Source organism: Poecilia mexicana, unplaced genomic scaffold (genome assembly GCF_051168715.1).
Source record: "Poecilia mexicana isolate PSO_F unplaced genomic scaffold, ASM5116871v1 scaffold_4, whole genome shotgun sequence".
NCBI lineage: Eukaryota > Metazoa > Chordata > Actinopteri > Cyprinodontiformes > Poeciliidae > Poecilia > Poecilia mexicana.
The window spans coordinates 11,112,050-11,134,264 of NW_028263373.1; the positions used below are offsets into that span (position 1 = coordinate 11,112,050).

At 39.7% G+C, this 22,215-nt stretch overlaps 3 protein-coding genes across 5 annotated transcripts in view; 2 read left to right on the forward strand and 1 right to left on the reverse strand.

Annotated features, from left to right (window-relative positions):
- The first annotated feature begins 37 nt into the window (after positions 1-37).
- On the forward strand, positions 38-4,690 carry LOC106916805 (uncharacterized). The gene is made up of 9 exons (XM_088004954.1): positions 38-151; positions 772-852; positions 1,071-1,139; positions 1,274-1,399; positions 1,634-1,771; positions 1,873-1,947; positions 2,081-2,212; positions 3,086-3,232; positions 3,397-4,690. The coding sequence occupies exons 2-9, from the start codon at positions 789-791 to the stop codon at positions 4,158-4,160; spliced, it is 1,515 nt and encodes a 504-aa protein (XP_087861080.1). The 5' UTR covers positions 38-151; positions 772-788; the 3' UTR covers positions 4,161-4,690.
- Positions 4,691-4,792: 102 nt separating this feature from the next.
- olfml2ba (olfactomedin-like 2Ba) lies at positions 4,793-15,463 on the forward strand. 2 transcript variants are annotated; one of them, XM_014985356.2, is made up of 8 exons: positions 4,793-5,834; positions 5,948-6,211; positions 6,588-6,701; positions 8,272-8,433; positions 9,432-9,657; positions 10,873-11,793; positions 12,157-12,333; positions 14,704-15,463. In XM_014985356.2, the coding sequence occupies exons 1-8, from the start codon at positions 5,661-5,663 to the stop codon at positions 15,315-15,317; spliced, it is 2,652 nt and encodes an 883-aa protein (XP_014840842.2). In that variant the 5' UTR covers positions 4,793-5,660; the 3' UTR covers positions 15,318-15,463. The 2 variants fall into 2 exon arrangements, with proteins under 2 accessions (XP_014840842.2, XP_014840843.2); XM_014985357.2 differs by having other exon boundaries at positions 6,588-6,695.
- Positions 15,464-16,536: 1,073 nt separating this feature from the next.
- atf6 (activating transcription factor 6) overlaps positions 16,537-22,215 on the reverse strand; it is a 32,646-nt gene continuing 26,967 nt past the window's right edge. For both annotated transcript variants that reach the window (XM_014985360.2, XM_014985358.2), the window contains exon 16: positions 16,537-18,214. In XM_014985360.2, the coding sequence (XP_014840846.2) occupies positions 18,018-18,214 (197 nt within the window). In that variant the 3' untranslated portion in view covers positions 16,537-18,017. The remainder of the gene's footprint in view (positions 18,215-22,215) is intronic.

Sequence of the window (22,215 nt, forward strand, 5' to 3'; positions counted from 1 at the left end):
ATGACTGTAACGGTCTTCCGTTCTAGAAACAAGGGCTTTGCTGTACGTTCCGCTCTGGGAGTAAACAGTTGAAAGTGAAACTCCAACCCGAAGGATAAGGACTCCCTCTAATCCACGGAGATGTTATCGGTGGAGGCTTTTCTATGAATTGGTAATCGTGTATCAGTTACGCTTATTCGTTTTTAATAGCTAAGAGGTTCTTTTAATATACCAAAGTTTTATGATCATTGACTAAATCAGTTAGCTTTGCTAACACTAGCAAGCTTCTTAGCCCTCGCCACCTTAGCTGAGTCGCGTCATGTTTCTGATTTTCTCGCCTTTTATTTGGCAGCTCGTACCTACAGCATGTATCTAATTTATGTCGAGAATGCCTTGTTCAAATCCGATGAACAAAGTAAATGATTCCGGTTTTATTTGCAGTGTGCTAGCAGCTATTAGCTTTGCAATGAGTTAGCTGTCATATATTATGGTGTAATGTCACCCGGGGAAGTTGAGCAAAGGTTGTTCTGTTTAGTTTGGCTTTTTGTTTAGTATTAAATGTCTTCTTAAGTGCTATAAATTGGAACACTTGAGGAGTTTTGAGTATTTCAAAGATTGGTGACAAAAAGTTCCTTATTGCATGCGATTCATTGACAGACGCGATTCTTTACAGCGTCACTTTGAACTTTAATCATGTGAATACAACCTGACAAAATCCATTACTTTTCCACGTGTCTCAGCAGTGCAAATGACGACTTATACTTGTGGTTTATCTGTTCTCAAATCCTGCAGCAGCCCTATCCAAAAACATGGAATCACCAACAGGCTGTCCACAGCCAGGAGACTCTGCAGATCCCTCTACTAAACTGTCAGGTATTACTTTTATTGGTTTAGAATATTTGTAAAATGTTGTAAGTTGTGCTTTACTGGAATGTGTTTGTTCAGATCGCTGATCTAGTTTTTAAAGGAGAAGTATTACGTGTGTTCTGGGAACATAGTGCCATTTCATAGCATAATCAAGTAACTTACCTTCAGTTATAAAAAAAAAAACAACAACTCTACTAATAAAAACGTTGTGCTTCATTTTATAGAAAATAATACAGCTACACCTACAGGTGAGGCTACAGGGCGCTCTAATGATGTAGAATCAGTTAAAGAGGGTAAGGAAAATAAGATCAAATGCTTCTCATCACATCTACATCTGGAAACATATATGTTTTGACAAATTTAAGATGTGTTCAGCACATATAATGTTCACGTTCATTTTTGTTTTGTTTTGCCGATGCATATCCAGATAAAGCTGATAGCTTACAGAATGGGGACAAGAACTCTGGCCAACAAGCCAATAATGGAAGTCAAGATAACCCATCAAATACTGAGAAATCGCCTGGTGATCATCAGAGTCCAAGTGGTCCCACAGGTTGTTATTTCTCAATATGATATTTTCGGTGTGGTTTTCTGTGTATTAACTCTGTTTCTCCATAAACTCCACTAATAAAAACATTGTCCTTAAAAGGGGTAATGAAATGAAGATCAAATGATTCTCACCACATCTAGATCTGGAAAAAAAATTATATTTTTTGACAAATTTAACATGTGCTCAGCACATATAATGTTTATGTTCATTTTTGTTTTGTTTTGTTTTGTTTTGCAGGTGCAGATTCAGATGAAGGCCAAAGCTCACCAGCTGTGGATAATATCTCTGGCCAGAAAGCCAATGATGGAAGTCAAGATAATCCATCAAATAGTGAGAAATCACCTGGTGATCGTCAGAGTCCAAGTGGTCCTACAGGTTGTTATTTCTCAGTATGATATTTTCTGTGTTGTTTTCTGTTTATTAACTCTGTTTCTCCATAAACTCTACTAATAAAAACATGGTGCTTCATTTTATAGATGTTAATACAGAAACACCTACAGATAAGAATACTGCAGTTCCCTCTATTGCTGATTTACCACCAGTTAAAGGGGGTAATGAAATGAAGATCAAATGATTCTCGCCACATCTAGATCTGGAAAAAATATAGATTTTTTTTTTACAAATTTAACATGTGCTCAACACATATAATGTTTATGTTCATTTTTGTTTTGTTTTGTTTTGCAGGTGCGGGTTCAGATGAAGGCCAAAACTTACCAGCTGTGCACAATATCTCTGGACAGAAAGCCAATGATGGAAGTCAAGATAACCCATCAAATAGTGAAAAATCACCTGCTGATCGTCGGAGTGTTACTACAGGTTGTTATTTCTCAGTTCAATATTTTCTGTGTGGTTTTCTGTGTATTAACTCTGTTTCTCCATAAACTCTACTAATAAAAACATAGTGCTTCATTTTATCAGAAATAATACAACATCTTATATCAAGTTATCTTCACTTTTGGCTATAGAAAGCCTACACTAAGTCAGAAATTTAATATGAAGGTTTGTCCTTTCATTGATTCAGTAAAGTCAGAAAAAGTCAGTCACCCTCTGGAAATGGACAAGATAATTGATTACCAAGCTGATGACAAACGACAATGTTGTTCCAAAGGAGATACACCAGAAAGTGACAAACCAGTCAACACAACACCTGGCAAATGTTCCAATCGAAATATGATTTCAAGTCCTTTTTTTTTTTTAAGTATATCCACTGTTTAGGGATCTGACTTCCTGTCTAACTAGTTTGATATGTAGAAGCCTAGGAAACAAAATAGATTCTTTGACCTACCAAGTTAAAAATATGATTGACTGTAGATGGCACTATTTTTGTTTAGCATTGCAGGTGTAGATTTACCTTTCCGGCTAAAGACAAAAAGCCCGACCAACAAGCAAAAGCTGATGAACATTTTTAGTCCAATTGCTAAAGCAGGTTCTTATTTATTTCTGTATTTTATGTTTGCTATGTGAAAGAGTTGACTAAAAGCCTCGTAGTTTTTGTTGTCTGTGCTTCTTAAAATAGTCATTTTTGCTTAAAATAAAAATGAACCCAACATATTAACTTTGCAATGACCAGTGAACAACAAAGATGATCTAAAAATTCGTCAGAAAATAAAGAACGCAGTGAAATTGGAGAACCTCCACTTCATTTATGTAAAGCCCAACTTTTTTTTTTTTTTTTTTTTATCTTCTCAGATTTGTCAAGAACCTCAGCAGTGTCTCAAAAGGAACCTCCAAATGAAGAAATAGAAAAACAGAAGATGAGCAAAAAAGAAGAGGTTGAACTCATTGGTCCGACCGCTACACAAACTGAACTTGCAGAAGAAACTGGAATCTGTGGAGGTAATTGCGCGATTATTAATCTCCAAGTGTACTTGGAGCACTTACCTTGTAGCGTAACCCATTAGTGATTTTGTTTAATGTTATTATAATCCAAACATTATAAAGATGTTGATGGGTAATCATAAAAAAACCCTTGTAAGATGCATCTAAACTTCTCTTGACAGGAGGCGTGAAACCATTGGTAATAGTGGTTCTTGTGGCACTTGTTGCCATGGTGGCACCGTATTACCTCCACTCTAAATCTCCACCTCAGAAGACTGATTGGCAACAAGTAGATGTCTTTCTCAAGCAGATGAAAAAAGTAAAAGCGAGGTTTCCCAATCAGCGTGCCGAGCTCTGGAGCAGGAGTGAAATCCACCTGAAGAGGCACCTCCAGACCAGCCAACCCGCGGAGCCCGTGAGCCTGATCCTGACGTCAGGCGTCAGAGCCGAGAGGACCATGCGCTGCCTGGCTCAGGGTGTGGCCTCCGCCTTCTCCACCGCCCGCAACGCTTCCGTCCTCCACATCGACGGAGCGGGCAAAGCCGGCCAAGACAGCGACCAGGTCAAACTGGACATCGACAGAAAGCTGCAAGGGGCTTTCGAGGGAGACAAACCCGTAGCGGTGATTCACCGCCTGGAAGAGCTGCCGCCGGGCTCCACGCTCATCTTCTACCGCTACTGCGATCACGAGAACGCCGCCTACAAGAAGACTTTTCTGATCTTCACGGTGCTGCTGGGTGACGAAGAGGAGATCCCGGCCGAGATGCGCCTGAGCGCCGTGGAGGAGATGGTGGACGACTACCTGCAGAAGAGGTTTCTGTCTCACGATCACCCGGTATCTTTCGACAGGATGGATCTCAACAAGTACGGTGGACTGTGGAGCCGCATTTCCCACCTCATCCTGCCGGTGGCGGCAGAGGACAGAATAGAACAAGAAGGATGCTAGAGGACTCAACTCTGTTCTGAGTTTTGGGTCCGAGCACTGGATTAGCACACAGCTGTAACATCTCTTTCTGGAGCTCTTTGCTGTGGTTTTAAACACAAATGTTTCTAATAGGAATTTTATTGAAATTCAGTTGCATCATTATAGTAAGTCTCAGTCGAAAGTGTAAGAATTTCATTTATTATGAAGAAGTCTGACAAAAAGGCTTATGCACTTTATTCTTTTAATCCTTTGTTGAATTCATAAGTGGGATGGGAAATGTTAGTTGGATGTTGGAGCGGCGGGATTTTTAACTGCTGCTTTTTAAACACACTCAATGTAAAATAAATCAGATTCACACAACTTTCACAACATAATAGAGCAGGCATCACAACATAAGGTTCATAATTTTAGTTTCTGCAGTGACTCTGATTGGCACCATGTGCCTTTAAAGTAGGCCCCTGATTTTCTTTTTGTCAACCATGTTCCAGATAGAAAAGAATATGAGTTAAATGTGCCTTAAAATACAAATAAACACTTATTTTAATTTAAAAGGCCTCTTTTATTGTCTCTGAGGTGAACAATTTCAGGGACCCCACACTGTCTGCAATTTCTTTAGAAAATGAATATAGGAGGAATATGTAAAAAGATTAGCAATTTCATAAAGTATTCCCTATCCCACTATCTACTACTACTACTACTTTCATCATTTCACATATGCGATGCAATGGAATTCCTTCACTGCACACAGATTTGAAAAGTACAAAATCCAGTCATCAAGTCATTAGCCTGGTTGCTGATTATTCAATTTATATTTGCAGTTGGAGTCTAGAGCTCTGCATCACTGTTACTTGGAAATAATGGATATCAGATTCTGTTCTGACTGCCATCAGAAGTACTTGTACCAAAGTCTGAGAACTGTGGCATTACTAGAGAAACTAAAGCGTCTGGAAATGCATGTAGAAGCCCTGTAGGGGGCAGCAACAACCCAGCTTGAAGCGGTTACACATATTAGTGCTGCAAAACAGTTTGAAACGAATCTGAACATTTATTTACTCTGTTTTGTAAGCGCAACCTAAGACATGTTTTGGGTATTGTAGATTTTGGTTGCAGAAAACGTTTGACTCCAGTAAAGCATAAAAAAAAAAAAAGATCACAGTCTGCTGTAACGCCGCCTCCTGTCAGCTCCCCTGCAGCTGCAGATGCCGGGGACTCTCTCTCTCTCTCTCTCTCTCTCTCTCTCTCTCTCTCTCTCTCTCTCACTCTCTCTCTCTCTCTCAGGAATACACCCTCATAACTTTCATTCATTCTGACTGTAAACGATGACCTAGCAGGGGGAATAATCTTAATCTGGATGGCTGATGGCGTTTGTTTCACACAGTTTATTTTCATCAATATAATTAGGATTTTTTTTTTTTCATTCTTAGTATAGTTTTTTTCTACTTCGATCTGAGTTTCATGCTGTGGCTTCTTTGTACACCTGCATCTGCATAGCTCTCTTTGGAGTTCTGGGACGCTCACAGCATGTATAGGTTATGCGTTTTTGTCGCGGTGTGCTGCGCTTTTTCCTCTCGGAGCTCTGCTGCGCCTAAGTGCAGAAGTACAGTTCCAAAAGACTCTGATCCGTCTCTGCTTAAGAGCAGTGCAGAGGACGAGCTGCAAGAAGAAATGGAAGGTCAAGAGGACATAATATCTAAGGTAGGTGCATTATTATTTTGTTTTGTTTTGTTTTTTTTCTCAATCATCCATACAAAATTTTAAATTGATCGCTGTGGGAAAAAAAAAATGTATCCATCCTCTTCTCTTTATAGCTGCTGGGTGATTATGACAAAGTGAAAGCCCTCTCGGAAGGCGCTGACTGTCGGTGTAAATGTGTTGTCAGACCCCTGAGCAGGAGCGCCTGTCGGCGGATCGAAGAGGGAAGCGCCACCGTTCAGGACTTCTACACCGTGGAGACAATCACATCTGGACCGGAGTGCAAGTGCGCCTGCATCGCGCCTCCGTCGGCGGTCAACCCCTGCGATGCAGAGTTCAGGCTGAAAAAACTCAGGGAAGCCGGAAAAGAAAATGTCAAGGTTCAGGATCTCACTCGAGCGCACCTTGTCCAAGCACAGCGCCCACCCCCCACCCCCTCACCCGCCCTCTCAAATGCTCTCATTTTGTCTGCTTAGGAGGGAAATCGTGATTTCCCTCCTCTTCAAAATTATTATTTTTTTGTTTTGTTTTCCTTCATCCCATAAAATCCCTACAATAATGTGAGCTCAAAGAGTGCCATTACTGTTGAGAGGCACTGCAAAACACCTTGCTGCAAACCTTTATGCTACCTATTCATTTCCTGAGAGTCCTAGACCTCAAAGAATGCATAACAAGACTTCATGTGACCCAAGAGTGGATAGATGCTGTTTTATGAATGGCTACACTGTTTTGATGGAGTTCCCTTGATCATTGCAGCTGTCCACCATCCTTGAGCTGCTGGAGGGTTCCTTCTACGGGATGGATCTACTGAAGCTGCACTCTCTGACAAACAAGCTCCTGCAACGAGTGGAACACATCGAGAAGGTGCAGGTAAAGCGGTGCCGAAATAAAATGCAAGTGGAAATGAACAAAACACCAACTCAAGGCAGCTTTTGCGAATTTTAGATACGCAATAATTCACGCTATGATAGAGGTGGCCTTCATTTTTGCCATGTAGAAATTGACCAACTAATGTGTTGCTACTTTCATCAAAGCAAAAGTAAAAACCTCTCACTCAGTTTTTTTTTCTATTTAATTCAGCTCAAAGATGAAAATGCCAATTAAAATAACACAAAATAGCATGCATTGGATGTTTCTCTTCTGACCTGGTCCAGGTTAGAAAGAATAAAGCGAAATCTATACGACAGCCTCTTTTGAGCATTCACTACAGTGATGACAAGTTCTTCCAGCTAAAATAGAGGAGGAGCAGCTGAAACTGTGCTCAAGTCATCATACTAAATATACAGTTGATCATAAATCATACCCGCCCTAACAGGTGCTGCAAAAACAAAAGCAGCTGTGCTGCTACACACTGGATCAGTTTTAAGTCTTATAAACATCAGAAATGAAACGTTATTCAGGGACTTCTCAGTGACTGTATGGAAGGGCATAGTTACAATCAACCATCACATGTCTAATTAAAAATAGTTGTGCAGTGGATGAAATGCCTGCAATAAAGAGTTAAAACATTTTCTGCTTTGTGTCGCTATTTTTCCATTTTTGATTTAGCAGGTGATTTTTTTTAAATCGTAATTTCTCTGTTTTCTTTATTTGAGAATGAATGCAATCATGAGGTCTTACAGATGTGTTTGTTTTCCTTCTTTTTTCAGACACACTTATCATTTATCAAACTAATTCTAATATCAAACTAAGATACCACAAAGATAAGCCAAGTAAATGCAAAGAACAGTTTTTATAGATTGATTTCATGTATTTAAATAAATGAAATCAAACCAACTGAGCCAATATTGGCATCCTATTTTTTTATATCATGGATTAACTTATTAATCACATTTTCTTTTTACAAGAATGAATAAATCACTTAAATCAAATTTGTCAGATAACAAGAGATAAGCTAAAATATCTCAAAAGACAACACGTTATGCCCCAGTTTGAAGAAATTCAAAAACAGGTGACAAAGAAAGCTCCAGGTCAGGTCGCCATCCATTTTGAAAAAGTTTCTAATTCATTTCTAAGGGTTTGCGTTTTCAGTGAACCACAGTGACTCAATATCCATAAACAGAGAAAACCTGGGACAATGGTCAATGATAGGTTGGTCAATCAAAATTACTCCTAAAGTAACAAGGCTTAGCTTTTATGTTAAGCCCTTAACTTAACAGCAAAGCTGTTAAGATAAAAAACACAAAAGACCCATCCTATATTTGTCAAAGAATATCTTGGTGATGTTTCAAGACTGATTGGGGTTTGGATTCATATTAGTAGTCTAAGTAGAGAACTTTTGATGCTCAGGGTGGATATAAAAAGTAATCTTACCTTCTGGACTATAGGTACAAAAATGCACAGTGAAACACCTGGCAAAGATGCAAGTCAGAAAGCAGTTTGATCCAACTTCTCTTCATGCTCTAAAACCTACATATATGTTCTGGTTCTTATCTTCCAGGCAGTGTCTCTGAACCGCACTGTTGGCAAAGTGCAGTCTCAGGAGAGTCCTCTTTTGAAGATGAACGTAACTGAAAGGCCACCTACTCCTCTTCCTCATCCTCATCAGGACAGGAGGAGAGCCGGCGATGTCGGTGAGGCAGCAGCTTATCGGTACCCACAGGTGAGAGGCAAAGTTTGGCACCATTGATCAGGATTAACATAGTAACTGTGGTGTCTTTGTAATGACCAAACTACTTGTAGTTTATTTGCATATAATTAGAGTAAAAGGACAATTTAAATTTTTACTAAGAACTAAGGAAAAGTATTCTTATGAAACTTGCTCTTATTTTTAGGCAACATTTTATTTGCTTACTTAATCAAGTCAAATGTTTCAATTATAAAATGGTGACTTAAATGTGCAAGAAATAGCTAAAACTACTCATGAAATTTACAAACAGATGTTTATCAGTGGTTTGAGAGCTTTTAACGTAGTAAAGCTGCAGCATATTGGTGGTTCAGCTGTAAAAGCTGAAATTGCACCTACAAACCAAACTGAAGCACTGCAGCATTTTAAAACCCTTTGCACTATCCATTAAAAAAACTGCATCTGTTTACTTTGTAGCTTTGGATGGCGCATAAAAAAACAAAAGAACTTCAAATGTAACAAGCTTTCAAACCCATGAGACAATTAAATTACTTGTTAAGATCAATGATTTCTTCATAAAATCCCTGTTAGGGAAAACAAACGTGTAAAACACTCACTGAGGTCAATTAAATATTTAATGAGATGTGTGAAGAAAAGCAGATCCCTGATCAGCAGCTTTCTCTGATGGAGCTGATCCCTTCCAGCTTTTAGCTTTCATGTAAAGTAAGGAGTCCAACCATCTGCACATCCTGGGCTCCACATGTTTTTAGATTATATGGATTGATGAGAAATGAAATGGAAATTAGACATCATGTTCCAAATAACTGTATTTAAAAAAAAAAAAAAACTAGAATAAAGCAAACAACTACATTCCTGTAAAATAAATTTAAAGCAGACTTTAGCTGCAGCACAGACCTCCTTATTGATTATGACTCATGTTTATATGAGTCACATTACCTCTAAAAACCATTCGTCATTGGCACAGTCCACCAGCAAATACATGTATTAGCATCATATTTTTCTATTATCAACAGGAAAAACCTGAAGGGAAGTTTACTGGGGAACATCCACCCAGCCTGCAGCCGGACGGCTCTGGTCAGACCACTGAGATGAAATCCCTCAACGCCATGGAGGACTCCCAGGCATCGAAGTCTGGATCAAATGGAATGATCATCAGGGGGATGACGTTTTATAAATCTGAGCCTGACCCTATGGAGCCAGACCCCATGGTGGCGGATGACGGAGAGCCTGGGGAGAACTGTGCGTTTTAATTTTAAATATCAGTTACCTTTGACTGGATACATTTCGATTATATCACTTTCAAAAGTTTGCACGTTGATGGGTTACTTAGGATTGAAAAGAGGGCAAAGAAGAACATGCAGTACCTTAATAAAATCTTCATACCCTATAAACTTGTCATGTCAAAGGAGGAATTTATGTGACACAGCAACAAAAAGTATTGAATAACTGTGAAGTTGGATGAGTTACTATTTTGTAAAACCTCATTTTTATTTTTACATTTTTTGTAGGTTTTGAGGCACTGGTGAATTTTACTTGTTAGTAGTTTCGTCACAAGTTCTCAATTTGATTTTGATTACGAGTCTTTTGCAGCGTATAACAGGTTTCCTTCGAGGACATTTAGTACCATGTAGACAGCAACAACAGGCAGAAAAACCTTCCCTCAGCATGATGCTGCCACCATCATGTTTCACCTTGACAACAATGTTTTTTTTGGGGGTGATGTGCAGTTTAGTTTTCACTGCACACATTAACCAATAAGGTCAGTTTGGTTTGACGTTATCACAGCATCTTCTGCCATGTTTCTCAATAGCTAATATAGCTTTGGTCAAACTGCTGATGAGACTCTATATGATTTTTCTTCAACAACAGATTTAATTTTAATGGTGTTTTTTTGGGTGGGGTGGGGTGGGGGGGATTCACAGTTAATGGTGATTCTCCCACTTGAGCTGTGGCTCTGTGCACCTCCTCCATGGTTACTATAGGCTTTTTGACTCCTTCTTTGATTTATGGTCTTCTTGTGGCTTTGCTGTTTTACCATACTTTTTCCATTCTGAGATGCTGCAGGTCTGTGAGATGCTCTTGGCTTGGGATGCTGTTTTAAATTGTAACCCTGCTTTTAAACTTGTTTCTGTGACCAACTTTATCTCAGACCTTTTTTGGTTAAATGTTCTAACCTCTGAGGCCTTCACAGAACACCTATATCTCGTATTGTATTTATGCTAGCCAATATAGCCAGATATAGCTACTTTATTAGCTCATTAGCAGAGCTTTGTAGAACTTCCCTGCATGCTAGTGAAGCAGTTTCACATTTTAATTCAGTTTCTAATAGAAGGGACACATCTAGAAGTTGAAGGACTTTTTAAGACCACTGCTTTAGAGAGTTTATGTTGCACAATTGAGACAAATAATTTAGATGAATGTGCTTTCTTTAATGGAAAATGTTCCTGTCTTTAGTATTTGAATATCATGAGTTCAGCGGAGAAGGCCCGGTCAACTTCTTCGTCGAAGAGAATCTCCTTCTTCATCGAGAGCCTCGGCCCAGGACCCGAACTTGGCTGAGGTCATTCCGGCCGAAGACAACGGATCCTGCGCACGATGCCAAGAAAATGAGCCCACCTGTAAAACTAAAGGAAACGAAGCCCATCTCAGAGACTCATAATGAGATTATCAGTGACAGAGGGAGCAAGTCCTTGGATGTGTCAGGAGAGGCATCCACAGTGGGAAGCGTTACAGCCGGAGCAACCGGTGCAACACAACCTTTACCGATCAAGACCACAGAATCTCAAACGGATCGGAACGTCACACCTTGGACAATTCCTGGTACGGTAGCCACAGGAGCTCCTTCAACTATCATTCCTGCAGAAACAACCAATCAAAATACAGTGATCACAACCCAACCCTCTGTCAGGGAAGACATTAAGGACATTGGGCAACCTTCAACCGAAGGATATTATCCCATCACGGAGATGGAAACCACCAGCTTTGAGTTCAAAGATCAAACAAAGACGACTTCCGATCTGAACGCTACAGCAGAGACTCAAACAACTGCCCCTCTACATGCCTCATCTATTCCTCCTCCATCTTCACCTCCTACTCACCCTGCATTATATCCCACCTCAACCCAGACTGATGCTTCAACCCTGCATGTGAAAACTCCTCCCCCTCAGACCTCAGAGTCCTATACACCTGGTGACAACGCTCCGCCCACCACCACAGCTGTACCCACCTTCCCCAAAGTCACCACTACTCCCGAACAGGCCGCCCCGATCAAAAGGAAATACAAATTTAACTGGGAAGAAGAAGACGTGATGGCGGATGACCTCGAGGCACAGGAACCAGTGAGAAGCCAGAAGGAGTCATCTTCAAGCAAAGCTGGTAAACGATAATGATCTTGTACTTTTACTCACCTGTAATGTGAAAACACCTGAACGGTAAAAACACCAGTGTTTACTAGGAGTTAGCCAGCAAAACAAAATGTGCTGTGAATTTCTATTTATCCACATTAAAAGCATTAACTCAGCCTAGTGTTTCTCATTTGGAGAAAAACAAATGGAAATTTCTTTCAGAAAATTCCCAAACTAGGCTAAGCTCTGTTTGCTTGTGGGAACCTTTGTCTAATTCATGCTGTTAAAACCAAAAACCCCCTAATTAATTTCAGACTCCTTGGCATGGTCTAGTTTGAGTATTAACTGGCCCTAAAATCCTCATGTTTACCCTCTCTCTGGGTGTTTTTCACAGGGGAGTGTAAAGACACTTTGGCAAGTATCGCTGAGCCAGTTACTCACAACAACTATGGCAGACCCGAGGGAGCTTGGATGAAGGACCCCAAGTCCAATGAAGACAAAATCTATGTGACAAACTTCCATTATGGGAATAATCTCCTGGAGTTCCACAATCTGGAGGTTTTCAAACAAGGTAAGAGCCACCGGTTTGGAAATAACGGTAGTCTCTTGTTTTCCTTCAATGGGTGTCACTCAGTGGCTATAAAAAGTCAGTACACTCCAGTTAAAATGCTATGTTTTTGTGGTGAAGAAAAAGAGACCACAATCAATCTATGTATTGCCTTTGCTACCTTTAATTTGTCTGATAGCCCTTTACAACTTGATTGAAAAACAAAAATAAAATAGCACAATTGCATAAGTGCGCACATCCATTTATAATTGGCAACATGGCTGTATTCAAAAATAATCCCCACTTTAAAACTCACACTAACTAATGTTCCACCTCCCAATCCGTGTCTCCGGTTAACCCAGAAAAAAAAAAATTATACACCGTGCCCTAATCTAACAATAGAACAGATGAGCAACAAAATCTTTGGAACGCCACCATACCATAGTGAGAACTATCATCCACAAAAACACTGAACAGTTGTGCACCTTTGCAGGAATGACTGGCCTTCCAGAATTACTCCAAGAACCAATTAAAGACTCATAAAGGGGCTTGCAAAAAATCCAGAACAACATCCAAAGCACTGTAGGCACAACTTAGCTTATTTAATTGTCACAATTTAGAACTAAGAAGAGCAGGGAAAAAATTATTTCAAGAGGAGAGATTAGATTATATTAAAAAAAAAACATTTTTACACCAAGAAGAAGACAAAAGCCTGTCTCGCATTTGTCAAAAATCATCTTGAGGATATATATATATATATATATATATATATATATATATATATATATATATATATATATATATATATATATATATATATATATATATATATATATACACACACACATAAGATAATCTCCTACATTTAAACATAGTGGTGGTAGTGTGATGGTCCTGTGCTGCTTTAGAACCAAGAAAAGGCTGAATCCGAATGTCCAGATTTCCCTGTGTGAACTTAAGCTCAAGTGCATTTGGATTATGCTGCTGGCCCAAGACCCTAGGCACACCAGCAAGCCCCCCAAAAATGACTAGAGCTTTGGAGTGACCCTGTCAAAGTGAAGACTTTGAATTGCAGTGTTGTGACCTTAAACTGGCCATTGGATCTCGAAAACAATCCATTGTCGCTGAAATAAAAACAATTATCTAAAGGAGTGTGACTCAAATGTTCTCCACAGAGACTTGAAAAGGTTATTTCCAGTTCTTGCAACACTTAAATGCAGTTGTCAAAGAACTGGACGTCCTTCCAAGGCAATTTGACAACAGTTCCAGAGCAACATTAAATGATCTATGCTAATTTTTAGCAAGAACTGACAGTGTAGTACAAAAAGCTCCCCTATTCTTCACATTGTGGTCACTGACATGTTGATACAGAATCCTTTTCTCTTGAAGAAAATCACATTAACCCAATTGAATTTAGCAACAGTCGGAAAATGAGCCCTAATAAGTCCAAGTTTAACTGATTTGGTTTTAATTCCCAAAGGCGGGTTTGGTGCAATATCAACACTGCGCATTACCAAAACAACACTGTTGCTACACTTTTAAGTGAGTCTAGGAGGGCACAGAGTGTAACACAGCTTGCAAGTTAAATGTGAACCCAACAACTAAAAGAAGTCCACATCTCAGTTATTTATTTTCCACTGGCCCTGGGCTTTACAAACACAAGGGAAGTGAAAACTTCAGTGCACTCCTTCCAGCTTGAAAACAAAATCACTCTGATCTGAACAAAAATAAAAACTACATTTCCTAAGCTCCCTAGCTGGCCACAAAATGGGGAAGAAATTAGTTAAAAGAAAATGGTGGAGAACTCGTACTAAACTGTCCATCTAAACAATATTTCTAGCATACAAAAGTTCAAATGCCAATAAGACCTAAGCAGAATTGCCACAACACTGAGTACTCAGTTCAGAGTCCACCACGTCACAGAAATGCCCAGGGGGAAACAACACCAAAGCTTTTATGGAGTCCACTGATGAGGAGGAAGTGCTTCCAGATGTGACAGTGGCCTGCAAACAAACAGAAGAGCAAAGGCAGTCCTCCGCTGTGAGGACCCCTAGAAGTCAGTGGACGTAACAAACACCACGCAAACACAAGGAAAGCATGGTGGTGGCAGCATCATGCTTTATGACTGGTTTTCTTCAGCTGGAACTGGTGGACATAATTATTGACACTTTCGAAGAGTAGTCAGTGCCAGACCAAAACCCTCATAATGTAAATCTGATTGAAATGATTTTCTCTCTTACAACATCGACTTGTAAAGGTTATAGGCAACATTAAAGAGGATAAAGTTCTGAAATTCTTGGTTTCATTATTTCACACCATAAAACGCTGATATTCTAACATGAGTGGGTTGACTTTTTATGTCCACTGTCTTTTTCAATAAAACCAATATCCCAGGCCGTTTCACCAACTCCTACAAGCTCCCCTATAACTGGATCGGCACAGGCCATGTGGTCTACGGCGGGGCCTTCTACTACAACCGCGCCTTCTCCCGGGACATCATCAAGTACGACCTGCGACTTCGCTACGTGGCTGCCTGGACTATGCTACACGATGCCGTGCTTGAGGAGTCTTCGTCGCCATGGGAATGGCGCAGCCACTCGTACATCGACTTTGCCGTGGACGAGAGCGGCCTGTGGATCATCTACCCGGCACTGGATGACGAGGGCTTCTTACAGGAAGTGGTCATCCTGAGTCGGCTGAACCCCACGGACCTCAGCATGCAGAGCGAGACCACCTGGAGGACCGGGCTCAGGAGGAACAATTTTGGGAATTGCTTTGTCGTGTGTGGCGTCTTGTATGCTGTGGACAGCTACAACAAAAGGGACGCCAACCTGGAGTATGCCTTCGATACGCACACAAACACTCAGATGACTCCCAGAATGCCCTTCATCAATAACTACACGTACACCACACAGATCGACTATAACCCGAAGGAAGGCGTTTTGTACGCATGGGACAATAGGCACCAGGTCACATACAACATAAAGTTTGCTTATGTAGATCCTTAACAGTCCTTTGATTTGTCATTTCTGAATGGACTGTAGATCAGTCCACACTGGCTTCACAACTGAGCCAAATGTACATATATACTTAGTGTTTACATTGTTCATATTAAAGTTTACATTTTATAAAAATAAAATAAGTTCGCCTTCAATCATTGTGTCACGATTCGTTGCATTCTGCCCTTTGTTAAAAGATGGATACCTCTTGCACGTTTTCCACGGCTCCTCCGGTGGAAACCCCTGTGAAACGCGACACAAACATGGCTGTCACTTTTTACATTTTTACTAATAGAGGTCTGAACGGTGTATTCAACCTCCATGAGTCATTGTTTTGCAGAACCACCTTTAGCTGCAGGAACAGCTGAAAATCTTTTGGCATATGGCTTTACACATTTGTGCTTAACATTAGATGGAAAGCATCTAAGACTGCTGAAGGAAAAAAATCTCTGCCCCTGCTGCCGCCAGTGTGCTTTATTGAAGGGGCAGTACATTCAGCTTATGACTTTCTTCCTATCAATCTTACATAGAGCGTAGATTGATCAAGTTCATAACTAACACAGCTTATTGGTTTCCTATGATATTATATTTTATTTAGAGGCATCAGATACGAGGGGAGTGAACACAAATAGCACACTTGTTCATTTTTTTTTATTTTCAGCCATTTTTTTGTTGTTCTGTCAAAGAAAGTACAATAAACCCTGTGTTGCTACATGGCAATAGGCTAGAAACCCAAGAAGTATAATTTCGTAAGGTAATGTTTCTTACAACAATCTAGAAAAAAGTGGCTTAACAAAAAGAGTTTTAGAAGATTTCGCTTTGAAACAGAAAAACAACATATTTTTTTCAGTTTTCTGAAACGAGCAAATTGTTTTTCTCTTTGCATCAAAAATGAATGCCAGAAGTCAGAGAAAACATCCTCTCTCTGTAATAAATCCCCCATAATTGCCAAAGAAGAATGAGCCTTTGTTCTGCTGCAGTCAGAGAATGCAAAGGCAGCTTAAATTGCAGCTTTGAAATGTTACTTACCTGGAGCACAGAATAAAGGAATAATGGCAGGAAGTAGTTAAAGAATGCAGAAATTAATGCTTAAACCGGTAATTTAGAGCAAAGTCTCTGGATGGAAACAGTCATTCTGGGAGAAGCGAACAGGAATGTACTTAAATAACATTTTAAAGTAAAGCAGTGAAGGGATTTTTGCAAACAAGCCAAGACATACACACAAGTATATTTTAAAGAAAATCCAGTGTTTATTTTATTTGAAACACATAAAAAGACAAAACCTCAGAAATTTATAATTTCACATTTTTGGAGGGTGAACCAAAAATGTTTAAGAGATTGTATCCTAGAAATAACATAAAACGCAACACAAAGAGGCATGGCAGGAAAACTTATGCTCTTTTATGAGCAATTTTTTTGAATCAAAAGCAACCATCAGTTGCTAATAGGTATATGCTTATTTTATATCACCATACAAAACCTGGTCCTGGATAATAGAAAACAAAGGGCAATTTACATTTCATCACTTCATGTCAAAGAAACAGAAGGTATCATGAGGAGAAGAATCACCTGCCCAGAAAGGTAAGGCATTTAAAGCCAAAACTAAATGTTGTTCTGAATGTCCTGTGCATCAATGCCATGTAGGTGGATACAACTATACAGGAAAAAAAAAAAAATCAGCAGGTTTAATTTTAATACAAGTTAAAAACAAAATGAAGACTGAGGAAGTCTTCAAATATTTTGTCAAAGTGTTCTTTTCCCCTTTTTCAATTAGGTTTTAAAATAAACTGACAAAAAAAATACAATTATGTGTAGTTTCTCTAGATCTCCGTTAATCTTAAATAAAATAAATCATTTAGGATAAATGAGTTTGAAAAAAAACAAACACACAGGAGAGAGAGAAAAAAAGAATGACAAAATAATTTGACACAAACACAAAACTGAGCAGGACGCATGGAACCAAGAATGTGTACTGTTACATAATATCTAGACATAAATATGTACAGTACTGGTATGACCATGAGAGTGCAAAGACAAAAAAAAAAAGAATTACAATTATTCATGGTTGAAAACATCCACCCATATTTCAATTAAAGCCAGGTAGCTTAAAATGCAAAAAAAATAAAAATAAAATAATAATCCAACTTCCTGAGTTTACTGAAAGTTTCTCTGCTGTGAATGCAATAGTTATATCTTAACATTTTACAAATAAAACATATTAAAATTTAACAGCACATTCTGTTAGAATAAAAACTGAACCTGTTGTGCCTCGAAACACCAACATCATATAGTTTTTTATTTTTATTTTTTATGTCTTTAAATATCACCGTGTCAAAAACAACAGAGAAAAAAAATGTTACAGAGCTTTTAGGAGTTGAAATACTTGTGTGACGATGATGGGGTGACTCAGAGTTCAACGCCCGGCTCCCTGCAGACTAACAATTACCCTGATCTGGATGTGTGGGGCTGAAGGGGGGAGTCGGCGTTGCCACCCAAGGAGGCAGCCTCTGCTCTCAGCTTTTGATCTATTCTAACATGGTGCAATTCAGGAAAAAAAAAAAAAAAAAAAAAAAAACGCCTTCATTTAAAAAAAATCACAAATATAAAATCTGTGGGACCACACAGAGTTTATCCTCCTCTATTGAAAATAATCGTAAAGTGAGGTGCTGTCTTGGGTTTTCCCCCAATCGTTGAGTTACGAAGACGACGTTACGATGATCCCATCAGCACGCCGACCGGAGGTGCAGGCTTGCCGTCGGTCGGGGTGTGCTGGTAAAAAGTGTCCGTCTGGTTGACCCGCAGCAGCGGCGGGATGCTGGAGGACCGGATGTGGAGGATCCTGGTGTCGGTAACTTCGCAGTCGATCTGCATCATCACCTCGAACTCGTTGTCTTTAATGATGCTCTCTGTGTCGGCGAGACAAGAACAGGATGCCAGTGAGCTCATGAGCAAGTGAACAAATAAAGGAGATCATTTACAGCTTCTTGAACACTTATTGGGACTCTGTTCAGAGACAATTTAAAAAAGTGTTAGAATAAAGAGAGGGTATGGTCGTGTGGGATTATTGCAATAGGATTATCCGATCAAGAAAAAAAATGGGGCAAATGCAAACTTTATTTGGGGTAAATTTATTGACAAAACACCTTTTTGCTATAAAACTATTGAATAAACTGAAATATGAGCTGAACAACAAAAATATGTATTCCTCTTAATCCGTTATTTAGGTTATTAAACCATCAGATTGGTGTAAAAGTGATACTATTCCCATTTGGTTGTCAAGTGTTTCAGGAACTCCTGATCATTTATGCAATTAAAAAAAAAAGAAATCATGACTGTGGATGTTAGCATTGGGGACATCTGTGCTAGCTGCAACATGTTTTGCATCAAGATGGTATTTTAGGCTTGAATAGCTTCGGTCACAGCCTAACTCTTTTAAGTACAGCAGCCTTTTCCAGCATCCCATCAGATCGTTTTTTGAAACCATTATTAACCCCCATTGGGTCATGAGAAGCAGCACACCAATGTTCTGGCCAGGTCCTTCGTATGTTTAAAAAAAAAAAATCTATTACGTAAATTATTCAAAATGTATCCTGTCCAAATCAACACAGACCCACCCATGTTCACCCCTCTCTTGTAGAAAAGCTGCAGGATGTGCTACAAAGAACAGAGCGTGAAGACGGGTCAAAGTTTTCCATCTCTTCTTGTTCCAAGCTTGCGGAATGTTATAGGAGAAGACTAATTAGAGCAGCACAAAGTGATAGCTTTAGCCTGCTTAGATGGAGACTTGGTGAAGAATCTTTCCATTCTACCTTTTTTGCATAAGACTACGATTACAGTCTAATCTGATCTGAAAGCATATTCCAAAGCTTTCCCAGAGGTGAAAGTAAGCGATGTTGTAAGGATTGCTGACTGTGACAGCGGGGGGAAGGAAGCAACAAGCTGAGCTACACATGGAGCCCAGAGGTGAGTCAGACACCGGATTTCGCCATCGCTGAGATAAACAAAACCTCACGAAACAACAGCGGGGCATGCAAATTGCAGAAGACAGAACAAGCAAAGGGAGCGCAGGAGGAGAACGCTAACGATGACTCAGGATCCCTGTAGCTGTGTTCAGCGAAGCAGAGGAAACCTGGGCAGAGACTCAAACACTGAAAGTAATTTATGTTCATGAGGGAGACTATTGTGTTTGAATAAAGCTCCCAACCACAGACTGTGTCTTGGATTGTTATCCTACATAAATACTGTACGTTCTCACAGTCGTTTCAACCTACACATAGGCAATTATTTACGTTTCCTTTGATAAATTCAGACATGGAATCAGATCCGCGACTCAACACTGGTGGTTTGTGGCGCTCCCACTTCCAAACCTTACTCGACGTCGAGCAACAGAGCCTTTCACAAGAGTGAGGACTCTTGTGAAATTCTGAGCAAGAAAAAAGAAGCATCAATGTGGCATTTACCCACTGGTAAATGCCACATTGGTTTGATGTGGCCTTTACGTCAACAGCTTGAGAACTTGAAGCTCTGATCATCGGCTGGTGGAGAAAACGCTCCTCATCTGGAGCACGCCGCTCTCAGTTTTAACTGGAATTGGTGCTGGGGTGTCTTTGAAATGCCTACGTGAAAGAAATGAAAGCTGCAGGCTGTTTTTCAGACACCTGCACAAGACATGAGCTTCTCCTTCTCCAAAAGCTGGGCTTTCTGGGATGCAATAAGGCCGGCAGATCTCATCAAACTGGACCATATGATCGTTTCTGCTGCAGCTGCCGGATTTCATGGGCGAATAAGTCTTGGGCAGGCGAGTTTTTGACTTGATCTTGTGCACCTGCAGTCAAATTCGGATGCTCCGGATGGCCTCAGTGTTTGGAGAGACATCAAAGAAAATAATTTGTTTCTGCATTTCACCCTTTTTGAAGCGCTACATTCACCAGACAAAAGCAGCTCTGTGTGAAGTGGGCTTTGGAAATCCCAACAGATGCAGGCGAGTCTCAATAGCTCAGAATACCATGCAGATATGATATCAGTTTGTTTATTTCAAAAAGTGACAATATATAAACTCATTACACAAACTGATCCAATTCAAGCAGGTATTTTTTCTTTATTTTTGTTTGTTCTGATGCTCGTGGCTTACAGCCAAATTAAATAAGAAAATATTTCTTTGATTTTTTTTTTTTTTTTAATTGTCCTGAAGTACATAAAAAGAAATATTTTACATATTAAGATGTCAAGTTCCTGAAACGTTTGCCCATGTACTTCACAGCTTGTGTGCTTAATATTTGGCCGTGGCTGCCTTTGCAACTTTTTCTAGAGCAAATTGTTATGCATTTCTTATACCTACTAACATGCCTCTCATATTATAGGTAAGCATGTTGTTGACTGAGTCTGATTGTTCTGGTCCCACCCTGGCCACTGGGTGCCTTATGCGCAGTGTGTAGTGCGTGTGGGCGGAGCTCTAGCAGTGATCATGACCACAAATGAGGGTGGGGATGTAGATCCACCCATAAATCGTCAAGGTGAACCGGTACACTGGTCTTTAATTTAATTGGTTTGGTCTCGTGTGACATGTCAACTTTTCGAGAAACTGAAATTTTAGATTTTCATTAGCTAGAAGCAATGATTATCTAAATTAAAAGAAGTAAATAGAGCACAGAAAAGTTACTTTTCAAGAACTATTCTAATATAAAATTGGAATAATGATTCCATATATTTCCCCTCATATTAAAAATGGTCAAATTTGTGGGTTTTTTTGGACACGCACGCACGCACGCACACGCACACACACACACACACGCACACACCCACCCACACACACACACACACGCACACGCACACGCACACACACACACGCTTAAGAAGTGAAAAATGCCCCTTCTAAATTTAGGAACACTAAACGGTTTTACAGCTGTTGCATTTCCTGATCATGTGTGTCCAATTGCTTGCAGGTGGATCGTCTTTATTTATTACACTGGAATTTAGTATAACATTTGGAAAACACAGCTAACGGTATCAGACTTTGTGAACTTCAAGCTTTGCGACTGTGTGATGTAATCAAATCCACCACAAACATAATGCAGTAAAATTCTAGACTCAGATTATTTTTCCATCTTATATTTTTCTATCCATCCTTCAATAGATTATCAGGGAATTTGATCTTTAACTTCTTAAGAAGCCTGAGAGGCGAAGGATGAAACACATCAGCGTACAGCCACGAGATTCACCTCAAACAGCAATGCTTTGAAGAGGCTGCCAGATTCACCGACCAACTGCTTGTGGCCTTATTACCCCCCTACTTCACTTGAGCCATCTGGAAACGTTCCAGCTGCTGTACGCCGATAAGGCTCTAATGTCCTACAACAATGCATTAATGCATGAGGAGGCCTGAGTGAGTCCCTCAGCAGGATGTCAAATGCCAAATTGGAACAAACTCAGAGGATCCATTCATGAAGGAAGCTTTTCTTCCCTCCTTTACATAAGGAAGCATGTTGTCTGCAAATTTAATCGTATCCGAGTGAAGATAATCCTCATTATCATTTTACCGGTCTGCACAAAAAATAAAAAATAAAAAAAAATAAAATTACGGTGCATGATGAATGAAAGCAGCATCGAATCAACCACTGGATAACAATTTGTTCTAATGTTTATTGTTAAAGCTACAATTAGTGTGCCACATGTAACAAAGGACCAGCCAAATGAGAAAGAGATTTTAGCATACAGCAAAATATACTGACAGATTTTAATTAACCCTTAAAATATATATTGTATGTCTGAAGAGACAAAATTACTGAGTGAATAGGTACGGAAAAGTTTTCTCTCGTTTCATGAAACTCACTGGCTCTGAATCTTGCGCTAAGTTCCGAGAGTTTTTTTTTTTTTTTTTTTTTTCCCCCATGGCTAACCGGTTAAAATA

Excerpts from the sequence above, each read along its gene's own strand:
- LOC106916805 (XM_088004954.1), top strand. The coding sequence starts at position 789 with ATGGAATCACCAACAGGCTGTCCACAGCCAGGAGACTCTGCAGATCCC. Across the intron at positions 1,772-1,872 it reads GAGTCCAAGTGGTCCTACAG|ATGTTAATACAGAAACACCT; the intron begins GTTGTTATTTCT and ends TTCATTTTATAG. Across the intron at positions 1,948-2,080 it reads TTTACCACCAGTTAAAGGGG|GTGCGGGTTCAGATGAAGGC; the intron begins GTAATGAAATGA and ends TTTGTTTTGCAG.
- olfml2ba (XM_014985356.2), top strand. The coding sequence starts at position 5,661 with ATGTATAGGTTATGCGTTTTTGTCGCGGTGTGCTGCGCTTTTTCCTCT. Across the intron at positions 8,434-9,431 it reads CAGCTTATCGGTACCCACAG|GAAAAACCTGAAGGGAAGTT; the intron begins GTGAGAGGCAAA and ends TATTATCAACAG. Across the intron at positions 12,334-14,703 it reads TCTGGAGGTTTTCAAACAAG|GCCGTTTCACCAACTCCTAC; the intron begins GTAAGAGCCACC and ends CCAATATCCCAG.